At 47.1% G+C, this 21,461-nt stretch overlaps 1 protein-coding gene across 4 annotated transcripts in view; it reads left to right on the top strand.

Annotated features, from left to right (window-relative positions):
• The window catches only part of pard3ba (par-3 family cell polarity regulator beta a), a 112,091-nt gene that overhangs the window by 82,514 nt on the left and 8,116 nt on the right, over window positions 1–21,461 (top strand). For all 4 annotated transcript variants that reach the window (XM_035535117.2, XM_081701098.1, XM_035535116.2 and 1 more), the window contains 3 exons: window positions 6,867–6,971; window positions 7,247–7,489; window positions 13,298–13,409. In XM_035535117.2, coding sequence (XP_035391010.1) covers window positions 6,867–6,971; window positions 7,247–7,489; window positions 13,298–13,409 — 460 coding nt within the window. The remainder of the gene's footprint in view (window positions 1–6,866; window positions 6,972–7,246; window positions 7,490–13,297; window positions 13,410–21,461) is intronic.

The raw sequence follows: 21,461 nt of genomic DNA, 5'->3' as shown, positions 1-21,461 counted from the left end.
TTACAATCATTAGCACAGTTATTCCTCTGGGCCTACATACCTCATTGCAATGCTAACAGCCCCAATAACACTAACAAGCTTCCCTTGTTGGACTGTTCACTGTGCCCATTAAATTGCCCTATATCCCTGGAGTGGCGTCACGTTAATAACGCGTCCAGCCTTTGCCTGAACTTTGGCCGCCTTAAGTACATACCCAAAGAGTTAGCTTAGCTAGCCTGTGCGTCAAGCCAGGACGCCCATGGCACTATGAACGTTTTAGATGTTTTGCAGTTTCTAGTGAGCTCTGCAATGCCTGAGGGAGGGAGAGGACTGTTTTGAACTTTCATTCCTTAACCACTCTCCTCTTTATGTGCTTGGCATGTGTGTTAGTGACTCATCGAATCAAAATCAGCCTGAAATATTTTGCCTGCGCGACGGTTCTAGTTACCGTGACTGTTTTAGCTTTTGTCTGAACTCCAACTGCTTATTCTGTTTTTGTTTTTTTTTATTCCCCCCCCTCGTTTTATTCTTCCGTGAAGCTTTTTGAGTTCCCGTCTGTACGGTCGTTTCCCCGTCGCCAGCGTCTCGTCACTGTCTTCCTTTTAGCAGAGTCATTGCCAAAGGCTCAGTTACGCAATGCAGAATCTGATCAAGTAAAGTGTCAGATATGACAAGTCTGGCCACAATTTCGTCAGACTGTCGCAGCAGACGGGTTAGACATTTCAGGTCACCGTCACATCACCGAACGCCTGCGGTACTCGTTCAGCTACACACACGTCACTCTTGGCACTCGTTTTAGCACGTGGAGGCTGTTAGGAACCCTTTTGCGTAACGCCGTCCATGCTAGCGCCCGCAAGCTAATGTGCCACATGGCGACAGCATGCTGCTAGGCCTCCTCCGACTCTAATGAGCATTTAAGAGCAAAGCTAACAAGCCAGGCGCCGCTCACAGCCACGGCAGCTCTAGGATAAAAAGATAAATACAGTCATTAGCAAGCGCGGAAGGGGCCAGAGCACAGCACATCTAGTGTCACATCATGGTGGTGTGACGCGGGCCACACTGGACCCATACAGTGCCCGTCTAGAACTTGTGTGTTGCTGATCTTAGCCCTCAGTTTGGGTGCTCCTGTATCTCCTGGTAAAGCAGGGAGAGCAATGGGCTAACAACACTAAGGTCATGGGTTCGATTCCCAGGGAGCACAAATATATACAACTGGAAACTTAAACCTGTGCTTTTGTAAACCTTGAGCTGCTTGGTTGGTTTTCTTTTGTCTCTTATTTTGGCTTCTCTTTTATGTTAGATTAGGGCAGTTTAATTAGGGCAGTCTAATCAGTTGGCAGAAGCCATTTGTTTCTATATGTCTTTTTTGAGTTTGTTGCTTTTTGAACTCGGTAGAAGAGTATATTTTTGTTTGACTTGATAAATAAAAACAGTAATGTCGGGCCTTCTTTTGGACATTTACTTGATCCTTGTTATGTCCTTTTGTATGCAGCAGGTTTTGTACTGCCGGTTGGCTGATGCCCATTTAACGAGACTCCTCTGTAGCCATAACAAAATGGTGGCAGCAGTCTTTTGTCAGTTGATCTTTTGTGAGAGTAATCACTACTTTGTGGCTTTTTATTTGCAGCGTGCTTTCTGATCGCTTAGTGCGGCCATTTTGTGAGACTGGTGTTGAGCCCGTTTAGGTTTTCTTGCTGCTTTCAGAGTCACAGTTGTATCTTTTTTTTTGGCCTTTTCTGCTGTTTTGTTGTTGCTGTTTTAGGTAATTTCTGCTTTATGAAGTTTGATTTGAAACAAACATTACTGTGATTGTGATTATTGTTTGGGGTAATCGTAACACAGATGTCTGAGAAAAAGTTATATCTGCATGAGTAGAGAAAAGGGTGCTTCCTGCAGTTCTTCTGTCGTGCCCAACTGAACCAAACCCAGTTGAAGTACGCTCAAGTTTGAAGGAGCTTGAATTAAGGATGAGAGACATGGAATTAGCTGCTGAGTTTGAGCTAAAAAAAACCAAAACACATTACATAGGGAAAGCATTACGGTTAAACAGTTAAAGTTGGAGCTTAAGGTCTGTAAGTTAAGTGGTACCTTGCTAGTGCTGAGTTTGATATTAGCAGGCATGTGTGTGTGGTTTCCCCTTTTAGTGAAAAGCATGTGGATAAATGCCCATACTGAGGGGGTTTGCTGTTACAATGTCTTAACTGGTAAAGCCAAGAGGCCTGATCTTCTTTGTCTCCATAATGGAGCTTAAATTTTGAGTTAAAAAAAAAGCAGTTTAAGGACATCGCTTGCTCCATAAGTTTATCAGTAAAATTTAATGGCCTACTAAATTCACAGGAAATATATATTTTTAGATCTATTCTCAAAACGATGGATTTAATGGATATTAGAATGGATTTTAATGCTTCACAGCATTAAATAACACTTATTAAATAACTAATAATAACTAATAACTAATTTTGCCTAGCCAGGCTAGCCTGCCATGCTAAGATAATAGCATACCTTAATAGCTGAGACTCTCTGTGTAATAGGATTTACAGATAAGCAATAACATTTGTAAAGTTAAAACAACTTCCAAAACATAACAGATGATTGGAATTCCACCGAAATATTTTTTGCCAAACCAGGCATGTTATTGTGTATTAAATTTAAATCCATGTCAGGAATCAAAAGGAGAACTTGTGTAGATCAAAAATGCATAATATTACATTACTACTTTTAAAAAAATCCCCTGCACAGTGTTTCCATTTATCTCCATAGTAGCAGAAAAATGGGATGAGCTCAGGTATTTAGCTCTGCACTTACTTGTGCAGTTAAGGCACATATCCGATTTAAAAAAATTTTTTTCAGCATTTAATGCAAAATTGGACAATTCATGGGAAAAGGTTGATTTCACGGTCTGTGATGTGATTTTCATGGATGTGAATTTGGTGGGGCCCTAGATATAGAAAAATGATGGTTAAACTTCTGTAGAGTTTGCATGTGAAAACGAGAGCTTGTTTGATCATTGATGCTTCTCCCAGGTACTGTCTACTTTTGAGAAACTTAGACTTGATTATTGAATTCTTAAACTAGGGGAGTTTAAGAATTGCTTTCCAGAAGCTGTAAGTACTTATCTGAATGAGCAGAAAGTGCTTCATATTTCTACAGCTGCAGTGTTGGCGGATGAATTTATATTAACTCATAAGAATCATTTTGTAAAGATGTCTTTTTGGCAAGGTGACAAATTTGTAAAAGATCTTGAAAAATCCTCTGTACTTCACAAGACTACTGGGTTAGGTTGAAGTTCCTATGCTTGATACAGAAACTGCTCAGTCTTTCATTATAGAAACAGTGTTGCCTTTTTCTAACAAACCATTTTAGTGTTTAAATCCAAGGTGTTAAGATGGTTTATGTAAGTATGCACTTGAATTTGTCAGGCAAAGTTGTGGATATTGTTGTTCATTAGAAAGAATTTCATTTATCTTGGGCAATGATTTGTCTGAAGTTAAGCTTATACCCAAATCCTCAGGTTAGCTGGTATTTTGACTTGGATGAAAACAAATTCCTCAGAGAAGCGCTCCACTACCTACAATCATGTGCTAGCCTACCATAATAACATGGCCATTTAGAATATATTTACTTTGATGACATTGCATGGTTATGTAATTGCTTTGCTTCCTCAATTCTCACAAGTGATGATCTTTCTGGTTTGCTTGCCCCATGATAAATGCGGTAAAGAGGCACTGGCCAGAGAACGTCCAGTGCTGCTTGTTTCCAGAGCAGCACGGAATATTTGTGAAGGCTTCACCCGGAGAAGCACAGAGTTCTCCCTACACCTGCTATTCATGCTTCACTGCCCTACCTACATGAATGTTCTCGTTCCTGTCACCTGGTCTAATTATTAAATACCCACCTTTCTCTTTTCTTCTCCCCCACCATATCTCCCTCTCCCACTCCCTTTCTCTTTTCTTCTCCCCCACCATATCTCCCTCTCTCTCCCTCTCCCACTCCCTTTCTCTTTTCTTCTCCCCCACCATATCTCCCTCTCTCTCCCTCTCCCACTCCCTTTCTCTTTTCTTCTCCCCCACCATATCTCCCTCTCTCTCCCTCTCCCACTCCCTTTCTCTTTCCTTCTCTCTCTCACTCCTTCTGTCCACTCTCTTTCCCCCACTCTGTCTCTCTCACCTTCATTTTGTTGCTGTTGTCACTCCGCCCCTTCTTGTGCGTTGGAATGACCGTGTGATCCCAGATCAGAAATGGAAGCTGTGGGAGGTGCTCAGAAAAGTTCAGAAATGCCAAAGACAGTGAAGTGAAGTTTGGAAAAAGGCGTCCCGTCTCCGTTGCAGATGGCTTGAAATGGGGAATGCAGAGGGGTGGGAATAGACAGGAACTTGGCTGCTGTGGAGAAGATAAAGCTCTTCAGGTTTGAGGAGATGTTGTCCAAGATGGTGTGCTCGCATACGTTTCTTCCCGTCCTGAGCACAAACACATTTCTAAAGCTTTTTTTCCACCCTCAAAACAGATCAGCCTTTTTTTTGTTAGTTTTTTTAACTTTAAATAAGTGTAACCCCAAATGTACCAGGATGCCTTTAACATGCAGGAGTTGTGACACAGCTTATCAGAGAGGCACAAGAAGGAATAGGTGACTTGACAGAACTTGCTGGACCTCACCAGTGCATGTGGCTATGTATCACACATGCCAGTGGAGACAGCACTGGAACAGCACCATGTTGGGCAGGGATTAATTTTGGACCATTATTATAGGTTTCAGTCTGAGAATAACCTCATGGGCAGTCACATCAGATGGAAAAAGAGCTCATCACTGGGTGTACTATTTTAGTGATCATCTTTTCTCTGGACACGAACATGCTGGTCAAGTCAGTTTTGGCAGAATGCAGAAGCCCTTCGCAACGTGGAGGCTGATAGCCCACCTATCAGAATCTTTATGATCTAGGGGGATTCCCCAGGGCATGGAGAAGCTCCACACGTGGGTGCAGATGTGCTTCAAGCCAGAGAAGTCTAGGTCCTTGTTGCTGAAGAAGGGGAAGGTAACTCACCACTATCGTTTTTATCTGGGAGGTACCAACATTCCATCAGTCATGGAGAAGCCTTTCAAGAGACTCAGGAAGACCAGTGAGGGCATTCTGAAGGATGCTGCCTCCATCACGGCACAAACCAGGAGCAGCAGGCATGGTTGGTGGACAATTCAAGGAAAATTCAAAGCTTACATTTATCTGTAAATCATCCTTTCCTAGATTTTGTCTTCCCTACTGATCTAAGAATTCATTTCATCAGTGGTGGAGCATTTTAAAAGGAATATCAGTCAGCAGCTGTGCAGATGGCTGGGCAGGCAACATAGCCTGAACAACATGGAGCTCTACGGGAGCTTAGGCTCCCACAAGCTTAGGCTCCCCAAGAGCAGCTTAAGAAAGGAGCACATGGTTGCCTGTTCTAGAGAGGTGTTGCTGTACAGGGGGTCATGTGACCCACAGATCTCCCAGGCTGGTACTGAGTCAGGAACTAGGTGAAAATGACCAGGCAGGGTCACACAGCAGCTGAGAGCTCCGGCCGGGGGCAGTGGCATCAGGAAGAGCAGCTTTCCAACAACCCATCACGAGCAAGCTGAGGGCAAGGATAGGTGCTACTTGGTGCAAGAGAAGGTACATGCAGGGGTTGAGCAGCTATGTGAAAGTCAGATGGTAAGTATGAGCCAGCAGGGAACATGGACAAAATGGAAATGGGTTCTCAAAATGGCAACAGGTTGCAGTAGTTCTCCTGGCCCTAATCGTGGCAGGTCGAGCCCTTCTGCATAAAGTTCCTAGTGCAGTCTGTTTGACATCCTTCTAAGTCCATCTAACCTCTTCAGCTGGGGAAAGGTCAACTCCCCTGCATATCCCTTGTGCCTTAGGAAAGGAACACTGGAGCACATTCATATCTGCTGCCTAAAGGCATTAGGGGAAGGTCACTACTGCTGACTGCCTGACCAGGTGCTGAAGGCTATTGCTGACACCATTTGCAGTGCCGAAACCAAGCCAAGCGCCTCTGACTGTCAAACCCAGCAGTGGCATTTGTCAGAGCAGGAGAGAAGCCCCAGCTGAAGGTAGCAGTAAGGCTCTTTGGAACAGCACATAACATAAAGGGCAAAGGAGGGTCGATCTGGGGAAGCAACTGAGATTTCCAGAGAACTTCATGGAGACCATCGTGAGACCTGCCATTGAACTGGTCTTGGAAACATCAAAGCAGGTGGCCATGTTGGAGTTCACTGTGGCCTGGGTTCAGTCTCTGTGTAAGAGCTACGGTCTCCTGGGCATCACAGGGGCACATAAGAAGGTGGCTAGCAGAGCCATCTTAGAGGAAGTAGAAAAAACCTGTGGCTGCATGCTACTTGGGCAGAAACTGGGTTCTGATCACTCACAGGTGGGTCACCTGTGTTACTCAAAAGACCCAAAAAAACGAGTGACCCCAGGTAACATCACTGATCATGTGTCCATGTGCACTACCTGGTGCACAACAGGCTTTTCAGAAATTCTTTTAAGGTAATTCTCAGAAGGGCTGACAAAGCATGAGCCTCCGGCCAGAGAAGCATGCCCCCCCCCCCCCCCCCCGCCCCCTTCGAGTCTTGGTTCCTCTCGAGGTTTCTTCCTCATGCATTTTCCTTGCCGCTGTCGCCCTTGGCTTGTTCACTGGGGGCTTGGACTCAGACTTTTGTAAAGCAGCTTTGTGACAGCAACTCTTGTAAAAAGCGCTGTATAAATACATTTGACTTGACCTTTATCCGTTTTTAACTCTCCATAATAGCCGTGTTAGCTGCATTTGGTGGTTGGTGGCACCTCCCATTAGTGAATAGGAACATTCTTAATATTCTAATACTATTGACCCCCTTTATCTATGTTTCTCTTTTCAAGATTTGGGAGAAAGAACAAAGAAGATAAGGCCAAATCCAAGGCTAATCTGGGCGCACTGAGTGAGGAAGAAATCGACAGGAGCGAAGCCGAAATATTCCCATATGCGTAGGTTTTTCCCACAAGCTCATTTTCATGATGTGAAATATAAATATTTGGGGTAAAGAAAGTCGAGGCTTGTGTGAAAGGACAGTCTTTTTGCAATCTCACATAACGTTATGAGAATGAGTCCTAAAACGAAGACATCTTTAGATGGACACAGAACTGTCTTTAGAAATGTTGTAATCTTAACAGCTCTTTGTGATTCAGTGGAACTTAGTTAGAACATTCGTTATGAAAGTTTCTATTGTTTACCTCAACGAAAAAAATGTCTCTTTGGACAGAAGGGAAATGGACAGCTCAATCCCTGGTCGCGGGTTCTTGCAGAGTGTAGAAGATGACGACTTCGACCCCAACTATGCCCGCATCAATGCCTTCAGGGAGCCGGCAGCTTCTAGCCCCTCCCTTCACCACACCCTGCCCCTGCCTGCTGCCCACAGCGCACCGGCGCCCAGTGAGGATGACCTGGAGGGATTGTATGCAAAAGTTAACAAGCTAAAGCCTGCACCACAACCAGTAACAGACAGGTAAATGGCTGAGAAGGGTGTTTGATAAGGAACAACCAATAAGTAGGCATTAAGTGTTTGTGTGAGGTAAGCCAAAGATGGCTAGTACTGTGTTATTTATGTAACTCAGTGTAAATTACCAAACAGCTCAACATGGTTTGAGATAATTGTATGATGATTTTCAGCGCATGGTTTGTATGAAGCTAACTAGTAGCTAGAAGCTCCTTCAGGATAGCTACATTAGCTCATCAGCCCATTGTTAATGCTTATCTTCAGGTTATGCTGACCTGTTAATTTATTACCAGCAAATCTGACCCATCTATAGGTTTGTATCGTATTCTGCCCTGATTAGGTCTGACAGAAGTCTAAAAAAATAAAATTACATTGCACTGCCACTGGAGGATATTGACAGGAGAAGTCAACCTGGCTCCAAACAAAATATGATGACTGTCAACCACTTAAAATTATCTGACCTTGATTCAGTATTTATATTTAGCGGTAACTTTGCTGACATGGTGCACTCACTTGCATGGGTGGGGGGGTATTTTGGCCCTTGTTCCACTATTGATCGACGTGGGCTTAACCTGTGCTTTTCGCACTGACCACTGAGAACACCTACATGAAGGGCAGCTTGAATTCTGTCTCATTCTCTCTCCACACACACACATACAAGCACGCACACACACACCCCAGGTCTGTGTGAAAAATGCCTCTCAATAGTTCACATGACATAGGCAAACCCACTGTCATACACGCATCCAAAGCTATCTGAAGATTATTACCCATTGTCTGCTTAAAATTGCAATGCGAAGCACACTCTTACACACACACACATCCACACACACCCAGTGGCACACACATTTCACATAAATAATTGAAGTATGCACAGTAACACACACTACACTCATAGTGTGTGTCAAATAAATACATCCTCAGAAAGCCCCTTGTGGAACCAGTTGCACATAAACACATTAGACAGGAGTTTAACGGCTGCGTTTTATTTTCAAATGTTCTGCCTAAACCAGACCAATGGTGTAAAGACATTTGAAGTGTAAGTATGTGTGTGTGTGTGAGAGTGAGAGACAGAATAAAAGAGAAAGATATTGGGAGATGGTCAATTAACCACAAAGAAACAGCTTGTGGAGTGCTCTCTCTCTCTCTCTCTCTCTTCCCCCCCCCCCCAAAGTGCTGATGTCTTGTCTTCTTTAGTAGGGTACTTAATTACTGTAGCTCCTTCACGTTTTCTCTCGCTCGCTCTCTCTCTCTCTCTCTCTCTCTCTCTCTCTCTCTCTCTCTCTCTCTCTCTCTCTCCCCCTCCTCCTCCCACCTCCTCCTTCTCTCCGCATGTCGTTCAACTGCTTCTAACAGCCTTTTGTTCCGCCTGCCATTTTGTACATAATAGATGTGACTAATAAACGTTATGGGAAAAAAAAAAAAAAAAAAAAAAAATTCAAATCACACGAGAAAAGAGGTTCGTTTTCCTCGTTTAGGAGACACTAGCCTTTCAAGCGGCTTCTGACACGGGAAACGCTGACGCGGCGATTGGGCCGAGGACAGGGGGTTGAGGGGGTGGTGCCGGGGCAGAAGCCCGAGGCCGTGCACTTTCTGGAATGCCTCCAGCATTACGGAGCGCTATTAATCAGCCTAATGGAGTCCCGGTTCCACCCCAGTTCTGTTTCGTATTCTTACACGAAGGCTCTTGGCCAGACAAGCAGACCCATGCCCAGACCAGCCCTTCTCTCCAGCATCGGGCGGGCGGGTCTGAATTTGGTCCAAACCTCCCCCAACCCGGGCTCTGAAGCACCGTCAAACCCGGAGCCTCTCCTGACACCCCCGCCCCCCGCTAAAGCGTGCACGGTATCTGATGCGTTCCACGACGGGCCTTGAACACCAAGCGACAGTCTCCATCACTCCCCCGTTATTAAAGACTGGACACATTCATTACGTCCCAGTTGACAGGTGTGGCTGGGAGACGAGAGTCACTTTTGATTACGGACCTGTGTGGCGGACACCCGACGAAAGGGGCGGCCTCCTGCTGTCAGACAGCGTTATGCAGCACGTCCCGCAGAGGCAGGTCTGCGGGAGATTGGGGATGAACTCCGGTTGGTGGTGAGGGGAGGGGGTGGAGGGGTGATGGAGGAATAAGTGCTCACTGTCAAGTTGACGACACTACCCCGAGGACAGCTCGGGGGTTTCTCCTCTCTGCTGCCGTCTCGATGCCGCGTATAAGAAGGAAGAGCGTTCAAAACAAATATCTTTCTCTGGCCCGTGTATGTGGATGTAAAGGGGACAGGCACAGGCCGAAAACGGTCCGACACGGGAGAACAGACGCACTCTAGAATGTCGGAGTTACGTTCTAGATGAAAACACGAACGTGCACAATCGCAGCTCTTTGTTATTGGCTCTCTAGCAGTGGTTCGTAACCAGCACGCAGCCAGAGATTGGCCTTCTGATCTGAGCCTCAGATCAGACAGACTCTCAGACGGAAAGAAAGACAATACTTCTAACCTTTACTGAGCCTCCCCATCCCCTCTGATCTACTGTAAATGAACAGGTGATGTCAGATCTGACCTTTTGTGCATGCGTGTGTGCACGTGTGTGTGCCTCTCTCACGTCTGCTTCATCTGTGTTCGTACTCATCGACTTTTATCCCTAATCTCTCTTCAGTTTCTGTGCCAGATCCGTTCTTAGTCCTGCTGCCATACAAAAACAAAAAAACATTGATTTAGTGTCCAGAATTGTCGTCGTCTTCTTCTAAAAAGGAAGCCATGAAAGTGGAAGGTCACCAACCGGAAACCTGATTGGTGTCCGTCAGTCCAATCCCATTTCTTAATTTTACCCCCACCCTTTGTTTCGTGTGTCCTGTTGGCTCTTGGAACTGAGTTACATGGGGTAGTTGTTAAATCCACTAAGAAGCAGGACAATCTTTCAATAACTCAATGTTGTCAGTAGTAGTGGATGGCTTTTGCATAAACACTTTTTGCTGGATATTTCCTCTCTTGCCTGGGCATCCTTTTTTAGTTGTCTGCAGTTGTCTTCAACTTCAATCAGTCGCAACTTCACAACTTCAGTCAGTCGCAAAATAAAAAAGATCACTGCTTCATCACCAGGCTACTAGCGGCACGCTGTGGGCGGCCCTGTTGGTCTGCACTGATATTAGAGGAGCAGTAAATTTAAACTTTGGTCAAATTTTGGGCATCATATGCCTTCAGTGGGCGTGCACAATAATAAAATGCGGGATTGTCACGTGCAAATCCGCAATAACAGTGTGACTTTAGCTCGTTGGCGATTGAGACATCAGCGTGCTACTAGTGATAGCGATGTTTGTTATGCTGAAATAGACCTTAATACAACTTTACAATAACCATTTTATCATCTTTGTTTGTTTGTTTTTATCTTTATTAACTGAGAAAATGCTTACATCTGTGGGTTTCTTTGTCCACTTACACAGCCATATTGCTTGCAAGGCATTCTGATAAGTCTGTCATAACACTCTGTTTGGAGTGTGCCTCCAAAAATCAGGGATAGCCCTGGTTGCTGTCTTGATGCTATGGTTCCACTACCAAGTAGAACTGGCAGTTGGCACTCCTGCTCTGGAATCTTCCATGGCACCGCCAGAGAAGCAGCTAAAAGAAATGCGTGATTAGGTGGAGATTTCACACAGGAAGCACATGTTCGCCCTCAACCCCGCCGCCGCCGACAGCTTACCCTACAATCGAGGATACAAAAATAGCGGGTGGGAATTGGCAACAATGATTGCAGAAAAACTGTCCAAAGTGTTTGGATTCCGTCCAATTCTGAACCAGGTTCACGCGGAAGATTTCTGTGCTGTGCTGAGGATCAGTGTGACCGCAGAACTGAATGGCTCCCAAGTGGAAATGGTCGCATGCGCCACGTCCGATCAACCGTCGCGTTGTCATTGACTTTACAAAGATGTTACTTCTGTTCAGAGTTTGATTCAGTTTTAAAGCAACGGTCAATCTGTCAGTTGTGTTGTAATGCTTTTGGTGTTAAACAAAAAAAAAAAAGATGCTTGGTGTCCAATGACAACATTGTGGAATAAGCAAAATTCAAATCAGTACCACTAACAAAAAAGTAAATTTGTCTTTTTCTTCTAAGAAAACTAAAGGAAGCCTCCAGCCTGTGTTATCGGCTCCCAGCTGTCTGCCGTGATAGCGAGGCTGTTTCATGTGAAGGATGGGTTAATTGCCTGTTGAAGAATTACCTCATGTGGTTGGACGACACTGCGCAGATCGAGCCATGTCTGATGACAAAAGGCTCCCTTATTGCTGATAGACACGCATATCTCCATGCTTTTATTATATTGCCCGTCCCGCGCTCGAGCGCCGCGACACACATGCGCCGAACCCGAGCCGTTTGTTTAGCCTAAGTATGTCCATTGACTGATAAGCCTGTGATTCATATTTGGAGTCTGCAGGCGCGGCGCTTGTGGCGGGAGGCTAATTAAACATTGATAGTGTTTCCCGTTCAGGCGGCCGCGCGCGCCCTCAATCAAACCGTGGCGGCCCCGACTGCATCCGGCGCCAGCTGCCGTAGCCGCCGCAGCTTCAGAGAAGAGGTCACGCCGCAGTCCGGTCCCCGCGCTGAGATCTGCACGAGCCGACCAACTGTCCGTGGCTGCTTTCCATGTCAGTTTGTTTTAACGTAGCGGGGCTGTTTTGGGGGATTTGAGGCGCTCGACGGCTCTGTAGGTCCTCTGGAATCCGTCCTCGCGCCAGCTCAGTCGAGTTGCCTTTGACGAGCATATTTTCACAATGGATGTCGTCACAAAGCGCCTTGGCAGAAGGCTCGGCGTGCCGTGCATGGCAACCGTGAGATCCAAAGTCGCCAGGAGACATTCCAAGAATATTCCCAGGAATCACACTCATAAAAGTCAAAAACTCGAATCATTCCTGTCATTCTAAAAGTTTGTCATTCGAGCACTGCTGGGTTTTTGGACTTTGCGCCTGCGCTACTTGCGTTAAATGGAATGGGGGCTAAAGTCGGTGTGAAGATGTAGCCATGCTGCTTCCCTTTCCTCTTCCGTTCTGCGTTTGCGTGGTTCCCAGTGTTCCATTCTGCTTCGCGGGGTTTCCCGAAGTGGTCATGGAACGTAGAACAATTGTGATCCTGCCGATCTGTGGGTGGTGCACGCACTGTTCAGAACCCTGTTCAGCTGTGCCACTCACCTGTGCCTCTCACCTGTGCCCTGTGCCCTGTGCCACTCACCTGTGCCTCTCACCTGTGCCCTGTGCCTCTCACCTGTGCCCTGTGCCCTGTGCCACTCACCTGTGCCTCTCACCTGTGCCCTGTGCCTCTCACCTGTGCCCTGTGCCACTCACCTGTGCCTCTCACCTGTGCCCTGTGCCTCTCACCTGTGCCCTGTGCCTCTCACCTGTGCCCTGTGCCACTCACCTGTGCCTCTCACCTGTGCCCTGTGCCTCTCACCTGTGCCCTGTGCCCTGTGCCACTCACCTGTGCCTCTCACCTGTGCCCTGTGCCTCTCACCTGTGCCCTGTGCCACTCACCTGTGCCTCTCACCTGTGCCCTGTGCCTCTCACCTGTGCCCTGTGCCCTGTGCCACTCACCTGTGCCTCTCACCTGTGCCCTGTGCCTCTCACCTGTGCCCTGTGCCACTCACCTGTGCCCTGTGCCCTGTGCCACTCACCTGTGCCTCTCACCTGTGCCCTGTGCCTCTCACCTGTGCCCTGTGCCCTGTGCCACTCACCTGTGCCTCTCACCTGTGCCCTGTGCCACTCACCTGTGCCTCTCACCTGTGTCCTGTGCCTCTCACCTGTGCCACTCACCTGTGCCTCTCACCTGTTGCAGCACTGAAGCACGCCTGCAGCAGATCCGGAACCAATTCCAGCACTTGAAGCCTGTGCCGCCATACGCCGAGTCTGGGATCACCCCCAGGGTCCACGAATACGACCCCTCACGGGTGAGTGTCGGATTGCCTTGTCTGTCTTTCTGTTTCTTTCCTTCTGTCTTGTATTTATTTCTTTCTTGTCTCTCTACACTTCTGTCCCTCTTTGGGTCTTTGTTTTTCTTCCGTGTGCATTCTTTCTTTTATAATTCATGTGATATTGCTATTGCCCTCTGTGTGCATGTGTGTTGAGTGTATGTGTGAGGGTTTGCGTGTGCTTGTGTCTGTATTTGTGTACTTGTGTGTACATGTGTATGTGCTTCCCACTAACAATGTGCTCTAGCAGGCTACTAAAAATGTTGTGTTTGTGTGTGTGTGTGTGAGCGTTAGTGTGTCTGTGCACGCGCTGCTCACAAGACATTGATTCCAAGCACAGATTAGCAGTAGTGTTCATCTAGTGTTCACTGCTCAAGTGTTCCAGGCCAAAGCTAAAGCGCTGGCAATAATCTGTTCATTCGTGTCTGCCTGCTCTCAGTAGGAGTGCAGTCGCTACACTTCACTTGCTTTTCTTCAACACCCACCCACCCATGTACACGTGTGTGCTCACACACACACACGCACATACACACAAACACGCACATGCGCACACAGATGGGTAAAAGCAATGTCCCAGGAATCGTAAAGCACCATCTTCATGCCCCAAGAAGAATTTATTTTCTTTTAATAATCTGCAGGAATGTTCTCGCCGAAGGCAAATACAAAGCAATTCATTAATACATGTAGATTCTTCAGGAATCTACTGATCACACACACTCCAGTCAGATCATGCTTTACACTCATATTAGGCTTTGCATGACCATCTTTTTCCCAGAAAGCCCCTTTTGCTCAGAGTAAACCATTTGGGGTTCCCCGATTGTCCAGCATTAGGGAATGGCGAGAATGATGGGATCCGCCTCTCCATGAGGAATCCCATAATCCAGTAATCTGGGTATTAGGCAGTAGCAATGTTCATATTAAGAAAACACAGAAAGAGAACCTCTAAACTTCAGAAGGTCTTTGCTTGCACAGCTGATGAAGGAACTATGTCCAAAATATCCTGTTTCTCTGGAAACCATGTGGACTACATCCAATTATATATATATACACACACACACACACACATGCCCCACATTATTGCAAGTCCATATCAGAAACATCTTGTAGATGTACGGTTGGCAATGGTGTCTGTGCGTCGCCAGGCACAGCTTATGTTGGTCATCCTCCCACTCTTTAGCAGTGGCCAGCATCCAGCTACAGTGTCGCCCTCAGTCTGACAGTGCCCTCGCCAACGTGTGCATGGAACGCGGCACCCACGCAGCACCCATGTCATCAGGGCACAGAAAGTGGCCTGTCCACAGCCCAGCCAGTCACGTATTGTACCCAGCTGGGCGCACACATCCAGCCAGATGTAGTCACGTGACCCGAAACTGACCAATGACGGAGAAGCTCAAGTGGGGCCAATGGATAGCATGATCTCTGACTACACACGTACAAAAATGAACCCATAAGACACGTGTACATGAAGAAGCACGTGTTGATGTGTGTTGGCGCAAAGCAGATATTACTTACAAAGCAGCTGGTAGGTCGGAATAAATGACAGTTGAGGGATGGTCTGCACATTCAGAGTTCAAATTCAAAGAAAGAAAACTTGAAAAAGAAGCCCTGGCATGAGTCTATCGCCCTGGAGATTGCACTAATTGCTTCCACCCGCTGGCTTGGCGCAATTCTAGCGGTTGGAACGGGATTCTGGGAGAGGCTTTGGCATTCCGGACCACAGCTACTCCATGCTCAAGGACCTTATAAATGAGACCTGTAGTCGTGTTCGGAGCGCCTTTAGGGAAAGGTGGTTGGTTTTCCCGGAAAGCGTCTCCATAACTGCGTTTGTTGCTGAGAGATGCAGCATGTAAAAGTAGTGAAGTAAAAAAGCAGAATGGACCATTAAATTAATCACAGTTCCTGTGTCTGTAGTTTCCCTTTAAAAGTATTCTTTTTTTTTGGGGGGGGGGGGGGGGGGGGGGTTGGTTTAAAATTGTAGTTTGCTGGTGAGCAGTTATGTTTTGTGGGGGTATGTTTCACCAACAACCAAGACCTAATATTTTTAGATATTTCTGCCTCTGTTGCTTAGTTACTCTGGCCTGCTGTGCGTGTGTGTGTGTGTGTGTGTGTGAGAGTGAGAGACTGTCTGCAGTGCTCAGGGCTTAGGTCTTTGCCAGCCCTTGACTTCTTGGTACCTATACATGCTCACACACAGTGTGGAAGGGTCCACACGTTTCCCAAAGCTGCCCACGCACACAAGCACATTGCCGGGGATGCCGAAAAGCACTCAAACCACAGGGCCAGATAGACACACACACACACACATGCGCGCGCGCACACAAACATTCGCACGCACATATATACACACTCTCATCTGAAGACAGGCAGATACACATGCCCGTATCGTGTCCGTAAGCTCTTTTGGGAATGTGCGCGCGCACACCTCACTCACCGCGTGCACACACACACACACACACACACACCCACACACACACACACACACACACACACACACACACACACACACACCCACACACCCACACACCCACCACCTTTCCTTGCATCATCCCGCTGCTACCAACTCCACTCTTTGTATGTTTCAGTGGGAAATATGTGGGCAGAGGCCCTCCCACCACCACACACGCCCGCTCGACAAATACCCGCCCAGTGCGGCTAATGAGAAGAGAAGAGAAGAGTACGTTGCGCTGATTGATGTGTATGCTGGTCTGATTTGGAAGGGGGGTCCATTATGAGAAGCTGGGGGTATGCAACACTAGCAATTACTCCACGCGGTAACGAAGCAACGGAAACACTTCTCTCCTGCTAACTAAATGGCAGGCAATGAGGCAGTTAATAGACGCAACATCACCAAATGTTCAAAATGTATTTTTAATCATACAAGAGTTAGTAAAGGGAAAATGGTTTATGCCGTCATGCTTAAAAAGCTGCCCTTGGGAAGGCATTAGTACCACCGTAGAACTGAACGCCCCAAACAGCCTCAGCCCGGGATGTACGGCTTGCTGGTGTCAGTCGAGGGACTCGTGTGAACTCGGAAGTGCTGACTCTGTACCAAGGGATGGATGCTCAGGTCGGAGAGATGAGCTCACCTCCTCTGCTATCCGCTAATGCGGGGGTGGGGGTGAGGAGGTCAGTGGGCATGCCGGGTCGGCGAAAAGGCGTGCGGCTAAAGCGCGCGCTCTCGTTCGCTGAGTGGAGGCGAGAGGGAGCGAGAGGTGCGGTCCATGAAGGAGAGGTCCTGGAAAGACACGCAACACCTAAATGTTTTCGGCTCGGCGGGGAAGGCGGCGTGAGCGCTCCGGGCTATAAACGAGAAAGGAGTGTCGAACTTCTCCGCCCACGGCTCCCCTATTTCCAAAGACAGCAGTTGGGTGAAGTCCGCCGTACCAATTTGGAGCCGAAAGAAAGGACGGCTTAACTAAATAAACGGGAGCAGGTTCTCGGCGCCTGGAACCTCGCCGTCCTGGGTCCCACCCACACGAGGGCCTCAGCGTGTCCAGCTGTCCGCAGTTCTGTTTCTGGAAGATTGCAGGACTCGTCGCGGACTTGGCTGACATCTTAATTACGGTGTATATGATGTATGATTACAAGGCACACGTCTGGGGGTGGGGGGGGTGGACTGATGTTGCCAAGACACTCCAGGAAAGCCAGAGGATGGAGAAGAGGAAGAGGTATATGAGGCAGACAAGAGGCCTTCCCTGCCTCCATTTCTGCGTTATACCAAATGATGGGTGGGCAGGGTGAGTTGAAAGTATGGCATGCTTTTTCTCATTATACCGCACTGTAATTACACTTCGCTTAATAGGGAAATAAGTAGTAGAGAGAGATGCAAGGTGAAAAAATGTTTGCTGTCGAAGCGTTTCCTCGGCTTTTTCCGCACCAGACTGCGCAAGGTGTGAGTGAAAGTAGCAATGCATTTGTTTCGTTTGTTACACTTTTATTTCTGAACTCTTCTGTGTTAATAAATTGCGTTAATGTTGCTTGAGCTGGGCCTTTTATGAATAAAACATGAGATTCACATTCTGTTGGAATGTGTTGCCATTCTGTGGCACCCCATCAGAGCTGTGGACTCTGCGGTGTTACCGAGCATCAAAGGTGACGCAGATGAGAATGATGTCAGCGGACGACTCTCACGGCCAATACTCAGGAGGACGACTGCGATGCTGAGAAGACGTGGCATCAGTGACGCTTTGTAAAGGCAGAAAAAGCACAGAGGAGAACAAAGTGAACAAAGAATAAACAAATCAAGACGAGATAAAAACATTAGGAGGAGGTGGGCCAGGCAGGATCTGGGGCCGTGGCCTTGAAAAATTCCCATCCTCCAACAGAAGGAAAACACTGAAATTCCCACTCTAGGTGTGGCTGCATCTCAGAGGTGTTCTTCAGGGGTGGGTTGGTTAGCCAGAGCGGAGGCAGCTGAAACAGCAGAGCTTGCGGTGCGAACACCACAGAAACATCTCGGTTAAACAACTGCACTCACGTTCTGCCGTCGACGCAGCTCACCAATCCAATTAAAATTGCAACCATCGTTAACACATAGGTGAACCTGTGGGTGTGTGAACTCAACCAATGTGAATGTCTCTTCCCATAATGTTCGGAAAAATAACATTTGTATGGGGAAAGAGGTCAGCGCTTCCCAGTGACTTCAAAGCAGAAGTCATATTTTGCACCGCTTAAGAAGAGTAACAAAAAATGGCTTGACTTGTTTTCAGTAGCGTTGCCAGCAGCACTTTGAGTAGCTCCAGGTTTAAAAGGATGGGTTTTTTTTTTTTTTTTTTTTTTTTCTTTTTTCTTTTTTCTTTCCATGAGCTATAAATGTTGTGGAACTCAATCAGTTGCCATGTACCCGTGAATAGAGGGTGAGAGGAGAGAATTAAGATGGTCATCAATGTGATTGTCATCCTTTCCTCCTAGTCTCAGAGGAACTTGAGACTAGCACCATGGTTCTGTCAGGTCTTATTAGATCAAAGTATTAATTTAAACACACTTGCCCGTCTCTGACAGGCGAGCATGACAGCAGTGTGTCGGCAGTTGGAGCGGTGAGAGGCTGTGAGGTGAATCTCTACAGCGCCAGCTAGTAGGCCTGTGTCTTAACAATGTTCCTAAGACATGAAAACATAGCAGTAGCGTGTCCCTACAAAGCCCAGTGAGAGCAAGCCAGTGAGTCATTCCTCCTCACCTCCTACAATCCAGTCACACCTATTCCTGTGAGCAGCCTTTATTAAGGACAAAAGCAGCAAGTGTGTGTGTGTGTGTGTGTGTGTGTGTGTGTGTGTGTGTGTCTGTCTATATATCAAAACACACTGTTGCCTTTTTGTTGTCCTTATCAAAATCTGTGTATCCAGGGAATTACATCAGGGGAATATCAGAGCCAGGTTGCCATCCATTTTGGGACTCCCCCGTAGTGACTTATGAGCCAATAAACCCAGCTAACGGGCTGCTGGTGGAAAGTTTTGAAGGAGAATCGCTTGGGCGTCGGAGTGAGCGTGAGCCGAGACTCGTATCTGTTGAGTCACGGCGGGCTCCCATGGCGGGCTCGGGGCCTGCGCAGACGTCTTCGCGCATCCAAAACCTTCACAAGAATTCGGCATGTAGGAGCGAGGCGGCCTGCCATCGATGGCGAGAGGTGGCCTGTCCCACAGCTCAGCCCGAGGTCCCGGAGCTGGTCCAGCATCGCCATAGTGTTACCGTAGCGTAGCGGCAGGCTTGCTTTAGCATTGCCGTATCCTCGCTGCAGCACATGGGAAGCCGGCTCAGAGGCGGCTGGTTCCCCGGTCACGACCAGCCTCCCACCAGCCCCACGCCATAATTACTCTCTCGAAATGGCCTGCGCCATCTGCCACTAACAAGCGCGAGGCGACCGCGAGTGTTCGGGGGCAATGGAGGGCATCGAGCCCATACATATTGCCCCAGGGGATACGGAGAAGGAGGAGGGGGTGTGCCCTGCGAACGGGCATGGGTCAGGCAACACCTGCATCCCACCTTGACTTCAAAATGCAAAGCTGGGCTCAGGCGAATGGAATCCGAGGTTTATAGAATTCGAATCGCCAGCGTGCCATGCATAGTTAGCGGAAAAGACCTCTGAAAAGACTTCTGATTGCATGGAGAATGGAGAGTGGAGAATGAACGAATAAACTTAAAGGATGGAATTGACTACACCTGTGGTTGATCCAGACTCATGATGAGTACATTCTGTCGCTCTGTTTTGGTTTTTTTTGTGCGCATGGAATTAGGCCTCAGGGTGACTTTTAATGAGCCTGGACCATTTCATAATGGGTAAGAAGTTCTAATGGAGGTTTAGTGGTGCCATGAATGTGAGAATCTGAGCCATTTGGTGGTGAATGGAGACGACAGAAAAGGTGCAGCCTTTGTTTCGTATCTCCGTCAGACATTGCAGATGGCTGGGCTTCGCACAGGTCTCGCTTGCTGAGAGAAGACGGGCATAAGAGTTTGCTTAGGACTGGGCTTAGTGCTAGGCTTGAAACTGGGTGCAGCACTGGGCTTGAAGATGGGTGTAGCACTGGGCTTGAAGATGGGTGTAGCACTGGGCATGAAGATGGGTGTAGCACTGGGCTTGAAGATGGGTGTAGCACTGGGCTTGAAGATGGGTGTAGCACTGGGCATGAAGATGGGTGTAGCACCGGGACTGATGATGGGCGTAGCGCTGGGTGTAACGGAGCTGCTCTGTTACGGGGCCCGGAAAACAGACGCTTGTTTAGAAAAAATAATGAGAAGTGAAAGCCGCCGTGAACGCGGAATTTTTGGTTCCAAAAGACCAGAGTTTGTGTGTGTGTGTGTGTGTGTGTGTGTGTGTGTGTGTGTGTGTGTGTGTGTGTGTGTGTGTGTGTGTGTGTGTGTCAGTGTCTTTTACATATCTGTGAGTGCTGTAAGCTATAAGGTAACCCTAATTGGAGCTGGAAGAATCACTCATGACTCAATCTTTATTAATCAAAGCACAAATGTAGAGGACATGCTTTACCAAGATTTAATAGACAACGGAGCCTACACGATTAGATGCAATTTACTCTGTAATTTACGATTAAGCATGTATATCTACTATTTCCACTGAATTTCCATAGAGAACATGAAAATACCAACTTGTGAAAATGTTGTTTTAACAAGTGCAATGGATTTGATCCTGTTGTAATTGGTCATTTGTAGTAGAAATCCATGTTAAACTGCAGCCATAATGTTGGTTATGGTTGCAGTTTAACATGGACGGACGCGTGTTCTGCAGTGCAGTTTGTTCAGGTGAATCACTCCACAGAAACCCAGCAACTCTGCTTCAAACACATGACTCACTAGCTATCTCCAGGGTGAATCACTGAAACTGAATTCAAGGGTAATTTTTTTAAACCTCTGTGAGACCTATACACAATGTTTGTGTGTGTGTGTGAGAGAGAGAGAGAGTCACACAGAGTCAGACACAATGTGAACACATTACTTGTTTAAAATAACGGAATGTCTCTATAATGGTGAGTGGGACTCCCACAAGAGGAAACAAAGGCAACAGAAAACAGGAATGACGTTAGAGATATTTTATTGACCCAGTCTACACCCCACATCCTGTATTTGCAATGCTAGCGGCACTGTCAAGAGATCCAACGGCATCAGCGGGTTCGAAGGGAGACTGTGGGTAAGTGTTATACATTATGTGAACACAGACTCAGGTGAAGGATCCAGGTGCCAGAAAATCGCAAATCCCACCAAAATCCCGCCATAATCCTACCCCAGTCCCCACTGAGGGGGATAGGAGGGAGCAGCAGACTTGACTGATTGATACAAAAGTTTGTGGCTTTCCAAAGTATGGATTGCATCCATAGCACTGCCAATGACTGACAGAAAACTTCCAAACGTTCGGAAATATATCGGTGTTCCATGTTGAATCATCTTATACCACATTGGATCATTTTATACCACACTGTCTCAGTTTATCCAGTCTGTGTTTTAGAAAATGCACGTTAGATTACTACACAAGCGATGCAGGGTTTTTTTGCTCCAGAACAACATTAATCATCTTAATCTTGATTTAGA

Source organism: Electrophorus electricus, chromosome 18 (assembly GCF_041902795.1).
Source record: "Electrophorus electricus isolate QZ-2024a chromosome 18, ASM4190279v1, whole genome shotgun sequence".
NCBI classification, from domain to species: domain Eukaryota; kingdom Metazoa; phylum Chordata; class Actinopteri; order Gymnotiformes; family Gymnotidae; genus Electrophorus; species Electrophorus electricus.
This window is presented reverse-complemented; position numbering and strand designations above follow the sequence as displayed.